The sequence below is a fragment of the Anabrus simplex genome, chromosome 3, assembly GCF_040414725.1.
Source record: "Anabrus simplex isolate iqAnaSimp1 chromosome 3, ASM4041472v1, whole genome shotgun sequence".
NCBI classification, from domain to species: domain Eukaryota; kingdom Metazoa; phylum Arthropoda; class Insecta; order Orthoptera; family Tettigoniidae; genus Anabrus; species Anabrus simplex.
In genome coordinates this window covers 71,991,583-72,012,209 of record NC_090267.1, presented here as the reverse complement: position 1 = coordinate 72,012,209, position 20,627 = coordinate 71,991,583, and the positions used below count along the sequence as shown (strand labels likewise).

Here is a 20,627-nt window from a genome sequence, read left to right as displayed (position 1 = left end):
GTGCGACGTAAAGTCCCTAGCAAAAAAAACCAACTTTATTTCTTGCTAGCTCAGCAGTTTAACCCTCGGGGAAGGTCTGAAACCTTTTCAATGTAACCTACCTGTCTAAAAATGTAACTTAGTGCCGGCTTATGTAAAATTTTCTTATTACTTTAACTGTAAATTGGGGATAGAGAGTGCTTTACCCTCTCGAGCTCCCCTTCATTTTTGATTTGAGGTGACTTCGTTTTCATAACCGATTTTCTAATCTTAATGTATTAAAATTTTCTTATACGAGTCACCTCCCTAGTTTGGGAATAGCCCCTGTGTCATCGGCCTAGTGCTCCTTAGGTTTTGTAAGGTTTCATGTAGGAGTGCAAGCAACGCCTCCAGTCATCTTGGTATTTTGGGCCATTTAATTATTCTGTTCTTTTCTTTTAAGGCCCTGTAGGCTGGGTACGAGATACCCCTGTTAAATTCTTGTAAGTTGTGCCTCGATGGCAAGTGATTGTAAAGTATAGTATTGCCTTTAATAGGCTTGAAAGATTGAGAGCGGGTCAGCTCTTTCTGATGTGGTAAACGTACCTCTGGGAGGCCGGATAGAGTAAGGAGGAGCAAGGGCTCCACGTATTGGGGTATTTCTGCCTTTGGAACAAATTTGTACCTCAATATTGTTGAGCTAATAGCTCAAAGATTGTGTGATTGGGGCTCGAAGCCCAGAACATGTAAAGACCCCGAAACTCGGGCTTTCGTGTGTAAAATACCTTGTACCTGATTAGTGGATAGTGGTTGAGTTGTTGTTATTTGTTTAAATTCTATGTGAAATTTGTTTTTTCAATTTGTGAAAATATAACCTTTATTGAAGTTTTAATTCATCTTTCGGCCTTGTAGTTAGACCCATTCCAGCCCGCACCTTCTTTCACCTCTGCAGTCCACGGGGAACCCCGTAACACTTTCCAAAAGATGTTTGATTTCCATTAAAAAAATCATTTAAATACATATGTAACCATGAATATTCACATGATATTCTTTTTGCAAGTGGCTTTACATCGGACCGACACAAATAGGTCTTATGGCGATGATGGGATAGGCCTAGGAGTGGGAAGGAAGTGGTCGTGGCCTTAATAAAGGTACAGCCGCAGCATTTGCCTGGTGTGAAAATGGGAAACCACGGAAAACCATCTTCAGGGCTACTGACAGTGGGGTTCGAACCCACTATCTCCCGGATGCAAGCTCATAGCTGAATGCCCCTAACCGCATGGTCAACTTGCCCGGTATTCACATGATTTAATGAAGTACATGCCATGTTTCAAATTTGTAACAGCTGTCAGTACAGTTCATTTGTGCTCCAGATTTTATAACTAGTTCTTACTCTTCCTATTCAAATGCCCATGAACTTACTATGCTGTCGTAGCAGGGAGAGATGACGTGGCGCATCCCAGGTGTCAGATAGGGGTGTCTTAACCGGCTTGCCGGTGGACTTGAGCAAAATAAAATAGCTCTCGTGGACAAAACACACAACCTCCTGTGGGTGGGGAACGCAGACAAAGAATACACCTACGGTATCCCCTGCCTGTCATAAGAAGCGACTGAAAGGGGCGACCAAGGGATGCTGAATTTTGAACCATGAGACCCACCTGTGATTAGTATCATCACACAAGGAACACCATGGGTCAACTTTACTTGCAATTACTACCACTGTGTGAAAAATACCATGGGTCTGTGGGTGGATCACTATGGGTTTACAGTACCCCTGTATAGTATCTGTCACTATGACCGAGGCTCCCCTCTGTCCAGATTCGGTAGGAACACCCCAAGGAGAAAAAAATAGGCTATCCTCACTGGGGTATTTCAGCATCTGGTTGTGGACATCTTGAGTCTGCGTTTCGAGGAACACCATGAGTCTGGGCGTTGCCTGTGATTAGTATCGCTACATGAGAAATATCATGGTTCTAATTTACTACTGATAAGTATCATTATGAGGGGCTGCTGAACGGGATTTAGGACCCCTTTAGACAACAAGCATCATTGATTCAGGATTGTGCTTTGGAAGCAGTCCCTTGGTCAGTATATACCATTGTTTTAAGTTAGTTTCTGGGAAGGTGGGAAATTGCAGGTCGGATCCACTGATTGTTTTAAGTTCATAATCATTGTTTGTCATCTTTTTGAATTCTCATCGGTGGATTGATTTTGTGAGTTGGATCTGCTGATTATTTTACATTCATATTCATCCATTAATTCTTCATCAAGTTTGTAATTTTAAATTGTCATTACATTTTGTCTCATTTCGTACCATTAGGGGCCGATGACCTAGAAGTTGAGCCCCTTTAAACAACAAGCATCATCATCATTCAAATGCAGAAACAGAGTGAAATTTTTTCTGTGCTGAATGTCACCAACACTATTAAGAGAGATAAAATGGAACCAGAACTTCTTAATTCTCTTTTAGTTATTAATTATTCCCTGAAGATGAGAGACAAAGTCTGCAAAGATTGTGACATCACAGATCAGTTTCTAACTTACCGAGCTCGATAGCTGCAGTCACTTAAGTGCGGCCAGTATCCAGTATTTGGGAGATAGTAGGTTCGAACCCCACTGTCGGCAGCCTTGAAAATGGTTTTCCGTGGTTTCCCATTTTCACACCAGGCAAATGCTGGGGCTGTACCTTAATTAAGACCACGGCCGCTTCCTTCCCACTCCTAGGCCTTTCTTGTCCCATTGTCGCCATAAGACCTATCTGTGGTGTCGATGCGACATAAAGCAAGTTGAAAAAAAAAAAAAAGGTTTGTAACTTTCCACAACCAAAATGCAGAATGTATGACTTCAGGAAGACAAGACCAAATTCATCTGGTGAGTTCAAAAATACTTGTAAAATCAAATTATGTATAATGGAATTTTGCCTGGCCGAGGCGGTAAAGGCATTTTCAGTTCGTCCGGACGGACGCGGGTTCGATTCCCCGTCAGAAAGAAGAAAAATTTAAGAAATGATGTGCATATGGTCCTGAGGTTCACTCAGCCTACTCAAAAAATGAGTGCCAGGTTAATTCCTGGGAGCAGAGGTGGTCGGGCGTAGAGCTTACCACTCTACCCCATCAGGAGCCGAAGTAGCTTACCACTCTACCCCATCAGGAGCCGAAGTAGCTTACCACTCTACCCCATCAGGAGCCGAAGTAGCTTACTACTCTACCCCATCAGGAGCCGAAGTAGCTTACCACTCTACCCCATCAGGAGCCGAAGTAGCTTACCACTCTACCCCATCAGGAGCCGAAGTAGCTTACTACTCTACCCCATCAGGAGCCGAAGTAGCTAACCACTCTACCCCATCAGGAGCCGAAGTAGCTTACTACTCTACCCCATCAGGAGCCGAAGTAGCTTACCACTCTACCCCATCAGGAGCCGAAGTAGCTTACCACTCTACCCCATCAGGAGCCGAAGTAGCTTACCACTCTACCCCATCAGGAGCCGAAGTAGCTTACCACTCTACCCCATCAGGAGCCGAAGTAGCTTACCACTCTACCCCATCAGGAGCCGAAGTAGCTTACCACTCTACCCCATCAGGAGCCGAAGTAGCTTACCATTCTACCCCATCAGGAGCCGAAGTAGCTTACTACTCTACCCCATCAGGAGCCGAAGTAGCTTACCACTCTACCCCATCAGGAGCCGAAGTAGCTTACCACTCTACCCCATCAGGAGCCGAAGTAGCTTACCACTCTACCCCATCAGGAGCCGAAGTAGCTTACTACTCTACCCCATCAGGAGCCGAAGTAGCTTACCACTCTACCCCATCAGGAGCCGGAGTAGCTTACTACTCTACCCCATCAGGAGCCGAAGTAGCTTACCACTCTACCCCATCAGGAGCCGGAGTAGCTTACTACTCTACCCCATCAGGAGCCGAAGTTACGGATAGTGGACGCCTTTACCTTCCACTCCTCCAAGGGCCTTCATGGTCTGTACGGAGATGACTTTGCTTTTTAGTTTGTTTATTTGTTTGTTTGTTTGGGAAAACTACGTAGACTTATTCACGCCTAAAATACTTGCAGCTGCATCCGATACAGTCTAACCCTGATTTTTTTTTCTCTCACTCGGTAGTTAGTGTAAAAGTTTACCTTCGGCATCACACGAGTCTACTTGGTCTGGCCAATCGCAACGGAGAGTATCTGGGTTGAAAGCCAATCCTTCAGGGCAGTTGAAGGTGTAGCCACGACCGTCAACACAGTTGATGAACTGTCCGCAGTTGTTGACATCCCCCAGCTTGAAGTACCCGTACTGATGTGGACATTCTTCTGTAGGCTGAGCAGGCTCTGAAACATTAACCAGACTTGATAACTATAACTAACTGGAAACTATACACTTTACTAGATAATAGAATAGATATTGTAAACAGTTAGTAAAAGAGATAATAATAATAATAATAATAATAATAATAATAATAATAATAATAATAATAATAATAATAATAATAATAATAATAATAATTAAAAAATATGTTGTATGGCTTTTAGTGCCGGGATATCCCAGGGCGGGTTCGTAGGCCACCTGCGCGTCGTGATGAGGATGAAATGATGATGAAGACAACACATACACCCAGCCCCCGTGCCATTGGAATTAACCAATTAAGGTTAAAATCTTCGACCCGGCCAGGAATCGAACCCGGGACCCTCTGAACCGAAGGCCAGTACGCTGACCGTTCAGCCAACGAGTCGGAAATAATAATAATAATAATAATAATAATAATAATAATAATAATAATAATAATAATAATAATAATAATAATAATCCCATCATGCTAGTAAGTTGAAGATAATGGGGAGATTCATCTTTGTCAATCTCATAGTTACAACTAAGGTACTGAGCCTCAGAGGTTGCCTCAAGATGTTTTCTACAAGATCTACAAGAAATGGGTATTGAGGACGAAACCATTCAAGATAGACTGAAATTTAGAAGCTTAGTAAACAAACATAAATTTGCAGAGAAACCAACAAGAAAAAATACAGGCTGGACAGAAACACGCAGAAAGGAACACAGTGAAAACATGAAGAGATATTGGGAAGAAAAGAAGAAACATTGTGCAAAATAAGTTCAAACGCGCTCCACAGTTGGGCAAAACGAATCAAAAAAAAAAAAATAATCCCAAAACTAAAGTAATAAAGTGCAGTCGAACGAAGTCATTCTCATCAGTACCGGTAGTGAGAAAGTGTGTGTAGAGTTTCGTGACATTAGCTGAAACGATGCTGAAGCGGATTGACTCCTGCTGGGAGGGCTACGTACAGTAACAGGCATTTCCGATGTTAGATATAGCTATTCTACAATCTATGGAGTGTGCAAGAAGCGTTATTTCTTGATATCAAAGAACGGGATCAGTGCTGTATTGAATAAAATAGGCAAAGGCCGACTGGGCTTAATTCCAGAGGGGAAAAAGCATGCAAATCCACGACCAGCCACCAGAGGTGGTGAGGGAAGTGAAAGCTGTTGTCACAGATGGTAACCCTGCCCCACAAAGGACTATCGCACGTAAGTTGGGGATATCTGTTTCAACAGTTAACACCATAATCAACAAGAACCTGCAATTAGAAAAGTGGCATAAGCGCCGAGTTCACAAGCTGTTGCCTCGTCACATTTCGGAACGTCGCACTAATGTAAGAAACCTGTATGAAGGCTATCTGGCAGGGGACAGATGGTAAAATGTGGCGACATTAGACGAAGCATATGTGTACCTTAGTGACTGTAACAAATCACGCTCGATTTACTACCGCCCTAGAGACAATTTTTTTTAAATCATGCATTGTATAAAGAATGTCAGGGAAGTTTTTGAAGGGGTTTCATGATCATCGCTGGATATTGCTACAACGGCGAGTTAACCGTTCTATCAGCAAGATGTTTCAACACCCATGATTTCAAAGAAATTGGAAATTTATTGAACATCTCCCTTGGTAAGTTATTCCAATCCCTAACTCCCCTTCCTATAAATGAATCCCAGCATTGTATAGGAAGGCGAAAATCAGGTATGGGTACATCAAGATAAAGCATCCAGCCACACCTCTCGTTCGACTAGTCCGTTCTTTGCTGACATTCTGGTGAAGGCTTCCGATGGGTCACCCATGAACTTCTGTGCATTTGAACTCCTAAAAAAGGCCAGAGGAAATAGACGTCCACGCACTATTAGTGGCCTCTGGAAAGTCTGTCAGGAGCTGTGGGATAAGAAAGACATGGTAGCTCTGCGAAAATTCTTTTGCAATGGAAATTACGTTGTTGGGCTATAGCTGGAAATATTGGCTTTCCAACTGAGCATGATTGTTGGTGGAGACATGGCTTTCCGTAAGGTTTCTACCCTTCAAATATCGTCCCCAGAAATCCCGAACGAACTTCTGTATTAGATTAGGAAATGAAGTCTCAAATGAAGTAGATGAATATTGTTATTTGGGTAGTAAAATAACTAACAGGATATCAAATGCAGATTATCACAAGCAAGTAAGGTCGTTCTTAGGAAAATAAATCTGCTCACTTCGAACATTGATATAGGAATTTCAAAGATGTTTTTCAGGACTTCTTCCGGAGCGTGGTATTGTGCGGAAGTGAAACAGCTCAGAAAGAAAATAGCTTTTGAAATGTGGTGTTACAGAAGAATGCTGAAGGTGAGTTGGTAGATCGAATCACGAATGAAGAGACACTGAATCGCATCGGTGAGAGAAGATCGATTTGGGTAAATTTGACAAGAAGAAGAGATAGCATGATAGGGGCATACTTAGCTTCGTGGGACTAACCGAGGAGCAGATGTAAAAAGTGGCGTAACCAGTCACGAAAGTCAAGCAATATGGCTGAACATGTTAAGCTGACCACGTAGCACTCTAATACCTCCAGGCCTGGGTAGCCTCTCCTTTCCAGCACAAAACCTTTACTGAGCTGATAGGCCACGGTTCTTCTGACATCGTGGTAACTGAAACACTTCGGAAAGAACTGGGCCAAAGTAACGGAATCTCTGGTCATTACAGAGACGAATATTGACCGAGGACAGAAAGTGAATTTCGGGCTGTCCTCGGAAAACGGGGACATACAGACTTAGAGGGAATTACTTACGTAGAGCAGAGCGGCCTTCACAGTCGACGTCCACGGGGTACTGACAAGGGTAGGCATAGTGATGCGCCCTGGCGTTGAACAGCAGACCGTCTGGACAGAGTTTCTCGGTGGGCACTCCGTCCTCGCACTCGATGTAGCTGTCGCACTGGCCGCCGCTCGCGAACCGTCCGTACTTCTCTGGACAAACGAAGTTGCTGCTGCGCGGTGCATTGGAACCACCAGCGAGATTAGAAGTGAAGCCGGCGAAGTTTCCGCCTCCACGGAGCTGACCACCACCTGTAAACAGTCAAGACATTGAGTGCTATTTGATAGGGACAAAACTCAAAGATTTCATTATCAATGGTTGAAATAGGCCCTACTATACAAACATCAAATACTGTCGAAACCGTTTATAACGAATTCAAAGGGACCACCAATTAACGGTCGTTATAAGCGATAATCGCACAAATCGGGTTTTCCCCCCTAAAATGTTTATATCTGTAAGTTTTAGGCTGCACACTCCCATGGTTGATACAGAATAAAGTTACAACTTCAAAAAACATAAGTATTGTACTGTATTTGCAATACAGTATCAGTGAAAGGAGAGGATTTTTTCTTCTGTTTACACAGTACGTACAGCAATAATATGCCACCAAAATAGAGATGGTTGAAAAATAACGTAGCATGTACTTTGTCACAGTTACATGCATGTCACTGTTACAAATGTAACGAGGCCAAAAAATAACAGGTTACTGAGTAACGACAACAGAATAACGTACTAGTAAAAACAGTAACTGGGAAGTGGGAACTGTCACTAGTAGCAGCTTACAGACACAGAATGTGACGTTCAGAGTTCAGATAGTACACATGTCTTCCAAGTGAGAGCGCTTTCGTAGGAGATTGCTTTAGGCATACTCTATAGTGTATTTGTTTAAGCTGGTGCTGTCATCTGGTAACTAAAGTGTAAACTGTTATGACATATTCAACTGCTCACGGCTAATCGTTGACTCAAACCAAATCGCGCAGGGCTACCTACATTAAAATATTATTATAAGTGCCACTCGTATAATTTTTCTTGTACCATAAATAAATGAGTATGCTAACTTTCCATATTGATATTATAGATAACATATTAGAGGTAAAATAACATTACTTCATTTTACTTAATCGATCCTCTTGTACCGATTTGTGTCGAGGTTTGGCAGACAGATCATCATGTTTTCTTGTCTTATCCTTGATCGGGGCATTGCCAAACTCACTCCTCTAGATTTCAGAAAAGACGCTATGTTGTCTTCTCATTTCATCCGTTGTCTGCCTCTCATTAACTTTATAGCAAATAGGAATGCGTGTTTTGCTGCACCGACTTTCAACAGTGTAGTGATGCGTGCGCGCATGTGCGAGTGAATGAATGGGACTTCGCAACACAGCTGTAGAGAGGCAAGCTTTAAGCCGTGACCAGTCTGTGACCAATAAAAGGAGAGTAACGTTGGACGTTATTCTTAACTGTTACGTTTCACAGTTACTTTACTGAAGCAGTGACAGATAAAGCAGTTACACAAAAATAACCGTTTGTCACACCTTACACCAAAATATAAAACAATAATTGAGCAAAGAAGTAGCAACAATGTGAATTGATAAATAATGTCGCACACGGTCTTCGATAAATCAGTGAGACATTACTCTCTCTTTCCTTCTAAATTGTAGAATCGTTGAATATGATACACCCATTTCCTTCGCGACGCTGAGGTTTGTTTCCCCATGTTTCGCCATATCATGTGTGACTTTTCTTTAGTATTCAACACTTTCCCTTTCTTTTGCGACATTTTCACAGCGATGCTTGCCTTGACTATTTAACAGACACATTGATTTGAAACACAGAGTTAGTAAATACTAAATAATACACTAGAGCACTGGCGTAGCCAAGGGGGAGGGGGGGGAGGGCAGTGGGGCCGGGCCCCACCAAAATATTTCCTGAAACTAGAGCGAGGATCAGCCGTTGTTTTACGTACGGTACGAACAACTTAAAAACGTACGCCGAAATGTTAAGTTAACGTAGCGACAAAAATATACTAGCAGGGCTCAATAGGGCCATACATAATTCTCCATATTTGTACTGCTTGAATGAAAGGAAGACACATAGGATTGTGATGCGCGGGGATATTTCCCTGTAGAGGCCTCAGTATTGAGAATGTAACCGTGTGTTGACAAATGTCAAGACATGAAGAAAGTGGCAATTAGCAAGGGATTACTCAGTAGGGGGCAGAAATGTGACCACCGAGATGACGGGGGGGGGCACGTCCAGAAACAGTTGCAAGCTTACAACATCGTGTCAGCTTTTGCATATCGGTTCCAGGAAACAACAATGTCTTAGGGATCCTCTGGTTGTACCGTGGTTGAGAGATGTGCTGTGTTTAAGTAGCAGCGTTGGGTAGACTGTGACAGGATTGTGAGCTGCACGTTAGTTCCTCATTTTGTGCCATATAAGTAACTTTTTTTTGAAGAGGGACCGTTTTGTCACTGAGAAGCCAACACTATGTGTATCCTCGGTAAGTTATGAAAAAGTTTTTATTTTATTTTTACAGTAGCAAGGCAATCGCGGATTCGTGCCTAAGTTCGATAGGTAGGCCAATATATTTTATCAAATGCCCGGGGACTGATTGGAACCTCAAATGGCACTATCAAAAGTGCGGGTAACTATTTTGTAATTGGCGGGCGTGATAACTCAGTTCCAATGGTTTCTTCTCATCAGGACGGCCCAGGCTTGAATCGCAGTCGATACATGAAACATTTTTAAAATGGGAAGTCACGTTCTATTGATACGGATTCTACCTAAAACACTAGATCCCGTCCCTTACCTTTCCTTACACTTTTGAGCCAGAACCGCATCATTTATGGTGGCGTATTTTGAGTATCCAACCATTCTTCGGACTTACCTTGTACATTAAATGGTGAGTGGATGCAGTGGCGTACCCACAAAATAATTTCAGTAGTGGCCAATAAGGCCAGTAGTGTGGATACAACTTTTCCTTGGAAGGGGTTGTGAAAAGATTTATTTTTTATTTAGAATTTGCTTTACGTCGCACCGTAGGTCTTATGGCGACGATGGGAAAGGAAAGGGCTGAGAGTGGGAAGAAGCGGCCGTGGCCTTAATTAAGGTACAGCCCCGGCATTTGCCTGGTGTGAAAATAGGAAACCACAGAAAACCATCTTTAGGGCTGCCGATAGTGGTGTTTCAACCCACTATCTCCCGGATGCAAGCACACAGCTGTGCGCCCCTAAGCGCACGGCCAACTCGTCCGGTGGATATAAAAAGAAAGCCGGTCCTACCGAGTGCGGTGACGGATCTTCAGTAGATATTGTTGGTTTTGATTGTTACCATGTACAATTATAGCTTCTGTACTCTTAACATACACCGGCTGCATTATTGAAACTGTTCGTAAAATTGACAATGTCGTTCTTCGTTTGTGAGGAAGTAGAATCTTTGTTTTCTTTAAAAAGGAACCACTTTGGTACTACACTCCGTGAAGGTGACTACCTTCCAGGCCGTAGATATTTCGATTACGGGAGACTCAAGGAAAACTCTACTGCACCCAAAAACAAGGATGTATCCTCCCCATCCCATGCCTTTCTTAAATCTGTCAGTGCCGGGAATCGAATACAGGATGCCTTAAGTCAAATTCGAAAATAAGGAGACCTAAAAATAACCAGCCGGCCCCACAGTGTAGGGGTAGCGTGCCTGCCTCTTACCAGAGGCCCCGAGTTCGATTCCCGGCCAGGTCAAGGACTTTTACCTGGATCTGAGGGCTGGTTTGAGGTACACTCAGCCCACGTGTTTATAATTGAGGAGCTATCTGACGGTTTAAGAGAGATGTATTTCCATTTGAGCTACAGGTCAAACGAATGCAGACACTCATTCTCCCTATTCTCGGTTATTGTGACGTTTAAGAGGGTGAAGAACTCCAAAAAAAAAAATTACGTATTTGTTTCGTGTGATCACACCAATCAACTGCTTCATTCATCATTACGCCGGGATTTTAAACCGTTTTACTGTAGGAAATAATTCAGTAGGATAGGCGGTATTGCGGCATTGTTTGAGCAGCTCAGTAATTTTCGTGATCCAATTATAATTGTCTGAGTTTTTTTTGCAGTTTAGTATAAGAGAGCTTCGTTGTGCATATATAGTACACTGAGTCGTCGGAGATCCCTGTTAATATCTTGTCTTTCAGTGTCGATATATGAAGATCGTCAGCACAGAGGTCATGTGTGTTATTTCCTGTCACAGATGGTATGCCATTGCTAAAAATACAGAAGATTAGGGGCCGTAGAATACTTAAGATGCGGTTAGATTCGAAGTCTGTGTCATCTAGGGTTTGTTTATAATGTCGAAATAACGAGTCACGGTGGGCCATCATTTTCTTGCCTTCATCATCTAGCCATAGACAAGAAGGGCGAGAAACCTGTATTCGACGCGTGTGTGTATATCTTTGTCGTATTATTTGTATAAAATGTCACTTCTTTATTGCTTATCACATGACCATTATTATAATAACATTACCGTATTTATTCTAAACCAGAATATTGCATTCTTACTCAAACTGTTGATTCTTGTATTAATTTCACCTGTACTCGGAATACAGTATATGAAATGCTGCAGTTATGTTGGGATGGGAGTAACAGATGTAGCCGGGGGACGGGGGGTGGGGGGTGTCGTACAAGAAGTCCAGACCCCCAGGAGTTTTAACGAATGTATTTTTATTGAGCATTTTATATATAATGTGCATTAATATTAGCTTACGGAGTCCGAATCATTGGCTGAATGATCAGTGTTGAGGCCTTCGGTTAAGACGGTCCCGGGTTCGATTCCTGGCTGGGTCGGGGATTTTAATCGCGTCTGATTAATTCTTCTGGTGTTTGTCCCAGCATATTCATATTCAGACAACATACTACACTACCAACCACCAAAGAAACACACAACACTAATTACATCCCTCTATATATGGTTGGCATCGGGAAAGACATCCGGCCGTAAAACAGGGCCAAATCCACATGTGCGACACAGTTCGCACCCGCGACCCCACAGATGTGGGAAAAGCGGAAGAAGAAGAAGAAAAATAATAATAAGAAGAATAAGAAGAAAATTACTATTAGCTTCCGGAATCCGCACGAATCTACCACTCTTACTTGGATCCAAGTACACCCATTTCCTTTTTCGGTATTCTACACCACCTAAACTATGGAAGTTTGGACACCTATCAAAATAAAATTCTGGATGAATGCCCCCCCCCCCCACAAAACTGAAATCCTGGCTGCGCTACTGCACTAGAGGTAGCATTGGCGCTGCAGTCGCGTGCGAAGTTGAACGAGCGCGCTGTTTGGCAACAGCTGGATTGTTTGGCACTGTCACTACTGGAGCTTTCCGATAAATTGAAGTATATACTTCTCTGAAGGAAAATGCCAGTCTCCTGTGCAGCTTATGGCTCCATAGAGAGGTTCATAAAAAGCAGTGGCGTATCATTTCACAGGCATGTTTCCTTGAAATTCATTTCCGTGCGTATAAAATAATACTTCGCGTGACACTCTGATTGTCATGTGAATTGGCCTACATGGGCTGACTTCGCGACTGATTCCCCTGTCGGCGTGAATGTGATTCTTTGGATCTTTCCTTGAAGACTGAAATTAATGTTTTACGAAATATAAGGGATGAAATTTTCCTTTCAATGAATCACCATGCTTTTGAAAGCGAATATCCAGAAAAATCATGTGCATGATACCGAGCGAGTGGCTGTAGGCTTTAGGTCACGTATCTGTCAGCTTGCATTTAGGAGATGTTTGAACCCCACTGTTGGCAGCCCTGAAGATGGATTCTAACTAGGAAAATGCTGGGGCTGTACCTTAATTAAGGCCATAGTCGTTTCCTTCCCACTTTTAGCCCTGTCCTGTCCCATAGTCGCCTTAAGACCTATGCGTGTCAGTGCGACAATTGGTACAAAAAGGAAAATAAGAAAAGATTTGCATGATAGCCTGGAACTGTGCTCTGTTTTTTACTTTCTGTGTGTATTTATAGTACCAAAAGCTACTGAATATATTTTCTATTTATAGGGCCTACAGTTTTTGCTTTCCCTTCGTACAATCCGTGTAGCAGTCCGCATTCATACCTTCCCAAATTTTAAAATTTAGAGACTAGATGTGCAACACCGTGGGAACAGCCGAGTCTTTTACTTTCGTCAACATCATTCCCTTAAATGTCCTTAGGAATATATACAAGCATTATAAATTATTGACCGAGCGAGGTGGCCGTGCGGTGGGGGCCACGCAGCTGTAAGCTTGCTTTCGGGAAATAGTGGGTTCAAACCCCACCGTCGGCAGCCCCGAAGTTGCTTTTCCGTGGTTTCCCATTTTCATGCAAAAAAATTGCTGGGAATGTACCTTAATTAAGCCCACGGGTGCTTCCTTTCCACTCCTAGTCCTTTCCTATCCCATAAGGCCTATCTGTGTCGGTGCGATGTAAAGCAAATTGTAAAATTTATTGTAAATATTTTTTCAGTTCTCTTCAATCATATAATTCATCACTCTCACTTTCCATTAACGAAAATTATTTTACAAGTTAAAACCTTAAAGCAAATGATACATTTCAGGAAAAGCTAAATAAAAACTCCATAATAGTGTGAAACAACAACCGAGTGTCATATTTCCACTTGTAATCGCGTTTAGAAAACATCGATTAATAATAATAACTCCATGTGAGATTTGTGCTGGACAAAGCGGAGGCAGGACAGGTTTTTCTTCGGGTACTCCGGTTTTCCCTGTCATCTTTCATTCCAGCAACACTCTCTCCATTACCATTTCATAGTATCTATCAGTAATTAATAAATCACTTTGGGAGAGGCGATCCCATCGTACTAATAGCCTATGTATGATTCATTCATTACATCCCTGACCCGGTAATGAAGTGAAATGTCTTATGGCTTTTAGTGCCGGGATATCCCAGGACGGGTTCGGCTCGCCAGGTGCAGGTCTTTCTATTTGACGACCGTAGGCGACCTCCGCGTCGTGATGAGGATGAAATGATGATGAAGACAACACATACACCCAGACCCCGTGCCGTAGGAATTAACCAATTAAGGTTAAAATCCCCGACCCCGGCCGGGAATCGAACCCGGGGCCCTCTGAACCGAAGGCCAGTACCGTTCAGCCAACGAGTCGGACCCTGACCCGGTTAAAAAATAGAAAACATGTTGTAGGATTTCATTTTCATCCAGTGCAACATGGGGCCCTATTTCACAAGAGTACATTAATTTTGTACTTTATAATCTTAAAATACTTCAAAACGAATGAATGTTAAGAATTGCTTATAACAAGAAGGCTTCTTGAAAACATCACGCAATGGTTTAGAAAATACAAGATCGCAACTATTCAGGTGGTACTCAAATATAAGTGTTTTTATTCCAAACACGGGGCAGGAGAAAAGTAGATGACCCACTGTCTGAGCAGACATCTACTGCTGGGCAATGGAGTACTGTATGTTGGTGAGAGAGTGATATGTGATATGTGAGTGAAATATAAGCAAGTTCGAGTGAGGGTGTAAGGTTTGGACGACTCGCGCGGTGCAGTCAAGCGTTCTGGGTGTGAAGAGGTGTTAGCAAGTGGAACAGAGTGGTTTAAGTGGGGTTGAAATCGTAATATTGGTTACACGTGGGTCCGGGCAAACTGTGAGGTTAATCACGACGAACTGCATATCGACCATCTGAACAAAGATCCTGCCAATGACAAACAATTCACTTATGTGATACCAGTAAATGTCTTTCCGCACATATTACTGTCTGAGCAGAACCACAAAAGCATAAATATCCATCTGTAATTGGGATTTTAAATCGCTCAAGGTAAGATTGTTTTAAATCTTCCATATTCCGATAGAAATTGCACTAGGACAAAGTTAGGCACTAATAATTTACTCTGAAGACGATCTTTAACTTCGAGGAAGAATAGTTCTCTTGTAACAGATCCTTTCAAGCTAGAAGTCCAGCTATGGTTCCATTGATGCACTGTATAATATATTTATTGAAGTATCACCTAACATAGCACACTGGAGGTTCATGATATGTAATTTTGATGTTTGATGTGGCGGCTAATTTTACTTTCATTTTACTTTCATTTCCATCAAATCCTATATCACCACGGCCCCAAGACGTACAGATGTGAGGACATTCTTTAGTTTATGTTCTTGTACTAGCGGCTACTGGATTCATATTATACTTGTAGTTAATGGAGCTCAAAGCTGCTTGCAAATCACTGAGTATCTTCACATTCTTGTTGTTATTTTTACATCACAGCACTGCATTCTTTATGGCCCAGAGTTCAGCCTGAAAAACTGAGCAGCTATTTGAAAGGCAACAGTGGGCTGAAAAAAATTCAACACCATCCTGATAGACTAGATAGGCACATCCAACTTTGTGAATTCCATCATTATGAAATATGCGCTAGCCGTCTGTATAGATGATACAGTCATGGAAATGTGAGCAATTGTTGCAAAGAAGTTTCTTGAAATACCTAGATGGCCCGACTGCAGAAAATGACACTTTCTCTCAACAACAGTATTTGAAACTGTAGTTCCCGCAATTATCAGAGCAGCTTCGGTAGATGTTGTACGGTAAGGCCCCTGAGATTCGAAGAGCATCTGAATCTGTAGCAGTTTAACCTGAGCCCATTTCCTTTCCCAAATACTTCGAAAAGCCGAAACACAGTTCAAAAGAGCATCTGAATCTGTGGCAGTTTAACCTGGGCCCATTTCCTTTCCCAAATACTTCGAAAAGCCGAAACACAGTTCAAAATTAGTGGAACATAGGCTTCGTAATAAATTGCTTGTAGAACCTCCGAGTTAAGATCCCAAGATGGTCTACAGGCAATCGATAGGCCTTGTAATAATTTACTTGATTTCAGTTGCAGTTTGTGTTTGTCTAGTATGACACCCAAGTATGATAGCTGATCTTCCAAACGTATATTATGACTATACCTCGGATTTTTAGGTGGTAATAGGTTAGAATGCAAAGTAATTTGGTTTGTAGGAAGTGTGATGAAACCCGTTGTACCACAGTGTAGGAAGAGTAGCATAAATTCAAGGAGTTCTATAGGCTGTACCTCTAATATCTATGCAAATCTCATAGCATAACCGTTGTACAGTGTAGGGTATACTTGTTACTGGCTTAAGTTTGCATTCTAACCTATCAGTACCTAATAATCCGGACTCTAATTATGACCATTCATCATAATGTTTGGTTTTTCCAATTTTCTTCTTCTCGTGGTGAGCATATCTTTGGTTTTTAAAGGATGAAACTGCAGTTTATTTTCAGTGCTCCACTGAAATAGAATATCTAAGGCTGAGTTAGCTCGGTTGCCCAAATCCTGTGCGGTATCAACTTCAGTTAAAAGAAGAGCGTCATTAGCATAAGCTACGACCTTGCAACCAGTCGGAAGGGGAAACTGTAGAAGCTCATTGTAGAGGATGTTCCAAAAACGAGGACTGCAGGCAGATCCTTGCGGGCATCCTTTATTGATACTTTTTGAAGTGACTGCAGTTCCAATCTGAAGTTTTACTTTCCGATTGCTGAAATAAGCTTGTATTAGCTGAAATAAGTTCTTAGGGCATTATTTTTTCTTCAACTGAGAAAGAAGTTTTGACCACCAGGCGTTATCAAAGGCGCCGGTTATATCAAGTGAAATCAGTAAACCTACTCACTGTCCAGAGACTACATCCTAAATCCATTCAACCACTGCTAGAACAGCGTCCTCAGTGGATTTTTGTGGCGTGAAGCCATACTGTTTTAGGCTCAGATGGTGATAGTAATACATGTGGTACATAACACGATCAATTATCAACTTGTCCAAAATCTTCCCTAGAACGAGAAGGAGGGAACAGTTAATTCTGTAAGGAGACTGTATTTGGAATTATTTTGATAATAGATAGTTTCCATAAGGTAGGGAAATAATTCAAGGTTAGACATTTGTTAAATAGGGTCACAAATAGGAGTGGCAAGCAGAAATGAACACTTTTAATAATGTTAGCGGATAGTCCATCCCAACCTGGAGCTTTTGTATCATCTTGTGATAGAATAATGACTTAACCTCTTCGTATGAGAAGGACAAGTCATCAGCAGTGTCAGGAGGAAATTAAGAGAAGTTCCTAGCAGCTCCGTGTGAGATAGAATCGGCGGTATCATCTGGGAAAAATGCGTTGACCAAGACTTCAGAAGTATCATTGAATGATTTAGTAAATTCATTTTCATTTTTGATTGTGCTAAGATTATTATTCAAATTTTCTGGCTTTTTTGAGAGTTTGTAAATCAGACCCCAAGGATTACTATTTGTCGGAATAGAGCGAAATTCCTACTACTCTCTTACTACTCTGTCGAAATTCGCTCAGAGAGCTTCAAAAACTTACCATTTTGTAGCTATACAGTATTTTTCAATTTTGTTGTCTACCCTCACATCCCTCGTACCTTTTGTTGTCTATAAATATGCATGCCCCCATTCACACACACACACACACACACACACACACACACACACACACACACACACACACACACACACACACACACACACACACACACACACACACACACACACACACACACACACACACCACTTCTAATTCGCAATCGTCGCTAACTACTACACCAACAGTGTTATACTGACGACACTCAAACTTACATCAGGTGTGCAGGCTGTAAGGACCATTTATTCGTTAAATACGGGTAAATGGTACATACCCTTGGACACGTATTTATTTATTTTTGACGGAGGTGGATCTCCCAAAGTCTGAAGGAAATCGGTGACCTCATGTTGTGGCCTCGCTGGTGAGATGTCTAGGAATAAGTTGTGAATTAATATAATTGAACACTCACGTAAACATATAAGCTCGCTTAGCTCTCCAACTCAAAGTATATATTCGCACCCACACCGATCAGTTAGAACTTTCAAAGTGAGCTCTGCATTCAGGAGGTAGTGGGCTGGTTCCACTGTCGGCTGCCCTGAGAATGGTTTTCCGTGATTTACCATAAGGCAAATGCTGGGGCAGTTCCTATTCATAGGCCGCGACCGATCCCTTCTCCCTCGTCCTTCACTGCATCACTAATCAGCACATATCTCCTGGTCAGAGAGAGGGCGTTACGTTCTAAGTGGCCCGCTGTACCCATTCAGGTTACAGAATAAAAGCTGAAATATAAATTCTAAAAGCCGTATCTGACCAAGCAGTTACACGGAGCTCTGCATTCGGGAGGCGTTGGGCTAGTCCCAACGTCGGTTACCCTGGACACGTTTCTCCGTGGTTTGCCATTCTCCTCAGTAAGGCAAATGCTGCGACAGTTCCTTTTATAGGCCACGGCGACTCACCTTTACCTCAGCTCAAATCACCGCTACATATCTCCTGGCCTGAGAGAGACTGTTCCTGTCTAGGTGACCCGCCCTGTCACCTCAGGGTTGTGAATCTAAATTTTTTTCTTTCTGTATCCGTGGTCGCGAGGGAAAAGTCATTAATTCGAATTAAGGTGCAAAATGCACCAAGATTTTGTTACAGTGCACGGTTGTCATTTTCATGAAAGGAGAAGTAACAGAAATCTTATGCTTACGCCACAGACGTCAGTATGGTGTTAGAAGGCAGGGATGTACAAGGAAGAGAAGAACCACGGGGCTATCCAAGGCCGTCTTCTCTATAGTTAGATGATCTTGTTTGATGCACCGCTATAACTGTTTGTTACATCATGCTGTTATTTCTTTCATTGATGTTTATTATTAAACTCATTCGATCATCACTCATTCTGCTGTGGAGGGCACAAGGCTTCTGGAACCTCCCAAGTCCAAGGTCCAATTAACAGGTAGAGTAGAGTAGTGGCAGTGTGAGCGGTAGCGAACATACAGATGACCCTCGTTTTACGCGGTTATTGCTTTTACGAAATAACATCGTAATACGAAATCGCGTAAAGTGATTTGAATTTATCATGGGTGACATAGCGATAGCGGGCGTTTTTTTCTCAGGGTTAACGTATTTTATGGGTGCGTAGCTGTAAGCTTGCATTCGGGATATAGTGGGTTCGAACTCCATTGTCGGCAACCCTGAAAATGGTTTTCCGTGGTTTCCCATTTTCACATCAGGCAAATGCTGGGGCTGTAAGGCGACGTCCGCTTCCTTGCCACTCCTAGCCTTTTTCTATACCATCGTCGCCATAAGACCTATCTGTGTCGGTGCGACGTAAAGCAACATGCAAAAATTAAAATTAAAAAAATACCCTCTTGAATTCCAAATTCACCTTCATATTGTGACCTTTCCTACTTTTGAAAACTCAAATTGATTCGCCTACTAATGTCATTTTACGTCAACTCGGAACGTACCACTTAGTCGAGCAGCTCGTCTCTTACACCATTTTCTTAACACTACTCTTTTGTCGGAAAAAGACCAGAACAAAATCGAGCTGCTTTTCTTTGGATTTTCTCCAGATGTCGAATTAAGTAATCCTGGTGAGGATCCTATACACTGGAACCATACTCTAATTGGGTTCTTACCAGACACTTTATGCATCATCTCCTTTACATCCTTATTACAACTCCTAGATACCGCCATAACCATGTGAAGAGATCTATAACCTGCATTTTTAGCCCCGTTATGTGATTACCTCAATGAAGATCTTGCCTTATATTAACACCTAGGGACTTACAGTGATCCCCATAAGTAAATATCACCCCCTCAACCCAGTAATTAAAAATGAGAGGACTTTTCGTATTTGTGAAACTCACAACCTGACTTTTAACCCCGTTTATCTATTCCTATTCATAGGCCGCGACCGATCCCTTCTCCCTCGTCCTTCACTGCATCAATAATCAGCACATATCTCCTGGTCAGACAGAGGGCGTTACGTTCTAAGTGGCTAGCTGTCGTCCATCTTACAGCCTTGTCGAGGTCTTTTAATATTGAAAACATTTCTTAGCAGACACATTACGAAAAAATTAAAATTAAGCAATTTCCTCAATTGTGCCGAAAGTTGAAGGAAAGGTTTCAGATTGTGAGTCTTGGATAGCTTTATTTTAAAAAATATATCAAAAATCATTTCCGGTCGAAAATCACTTTTGGTCGAAATGCACTTCCGGTCGAAATGCACTTCCGGAAAAACAGCCTAAAACCACTCGTTTCTTTACTCGTTTCCTCTGTCTGTAATATCATCATCATCATCATCATCTGCTTACCCTCCAGGGTCGGTTCTTCCCTCGGACTCAGCGAGGGATCCCACCTCTACCGCCTCAAGGGCAGGGTTCTGGAGCTTCAGACTCTTGGTCGGGGATACAACTGGGGAGAATGACCAGTACCTCGCCCAGGCGTCCTCACCTGCTATGGTGTACGGGGGCCTTGTGGGGGGATGGGAAGAGTGGAAGGAAGAGGGAAGGAAGCGGCCGTGGCCTTAAGTTAGGTACCATCCCGGCATTTGCCTGGAGGAGAATTGGGAAACCACGGAAAACCACTTCCAGGATGGCTGAGGTGGGAATCGAACCCACCTCTACTCAGTTGACCTCCCGAGGCTGAGTGGACCCCGTTCCAGCCCTCGTACCAC

General features: G+C 42.5%; 1 protein-coding gene across 1 annotated transcript in view; it reads right to left on the bottom strand.

Annotated features, from left to right (window-relative positions):
* The window catches only part of LOC136867022 (protein obstructor-E), an 80,804-nt gene that overhangs the window by 17,812 nt on the left and 42,365 nt on the right, over window positions 1-20,627 (bottom strand). Inside the window, exons 2-3 of the mRNA XM_067144118.2 lie at window positions 7,054-7,329; window positions 4,086-4,280 (exon numbers count right to left, since the gene is read on the bottom strand). Of these exons, the coding sequence (XP_067000219.2) occupies window positions 4,086-4,280; window positions 7,054-7,329 (471 nt within the window). The remainder of the gene's footprint in view (window positions 1-4,085; window positions 4,281-7,053; window positions 7,330-20,627) is intronic.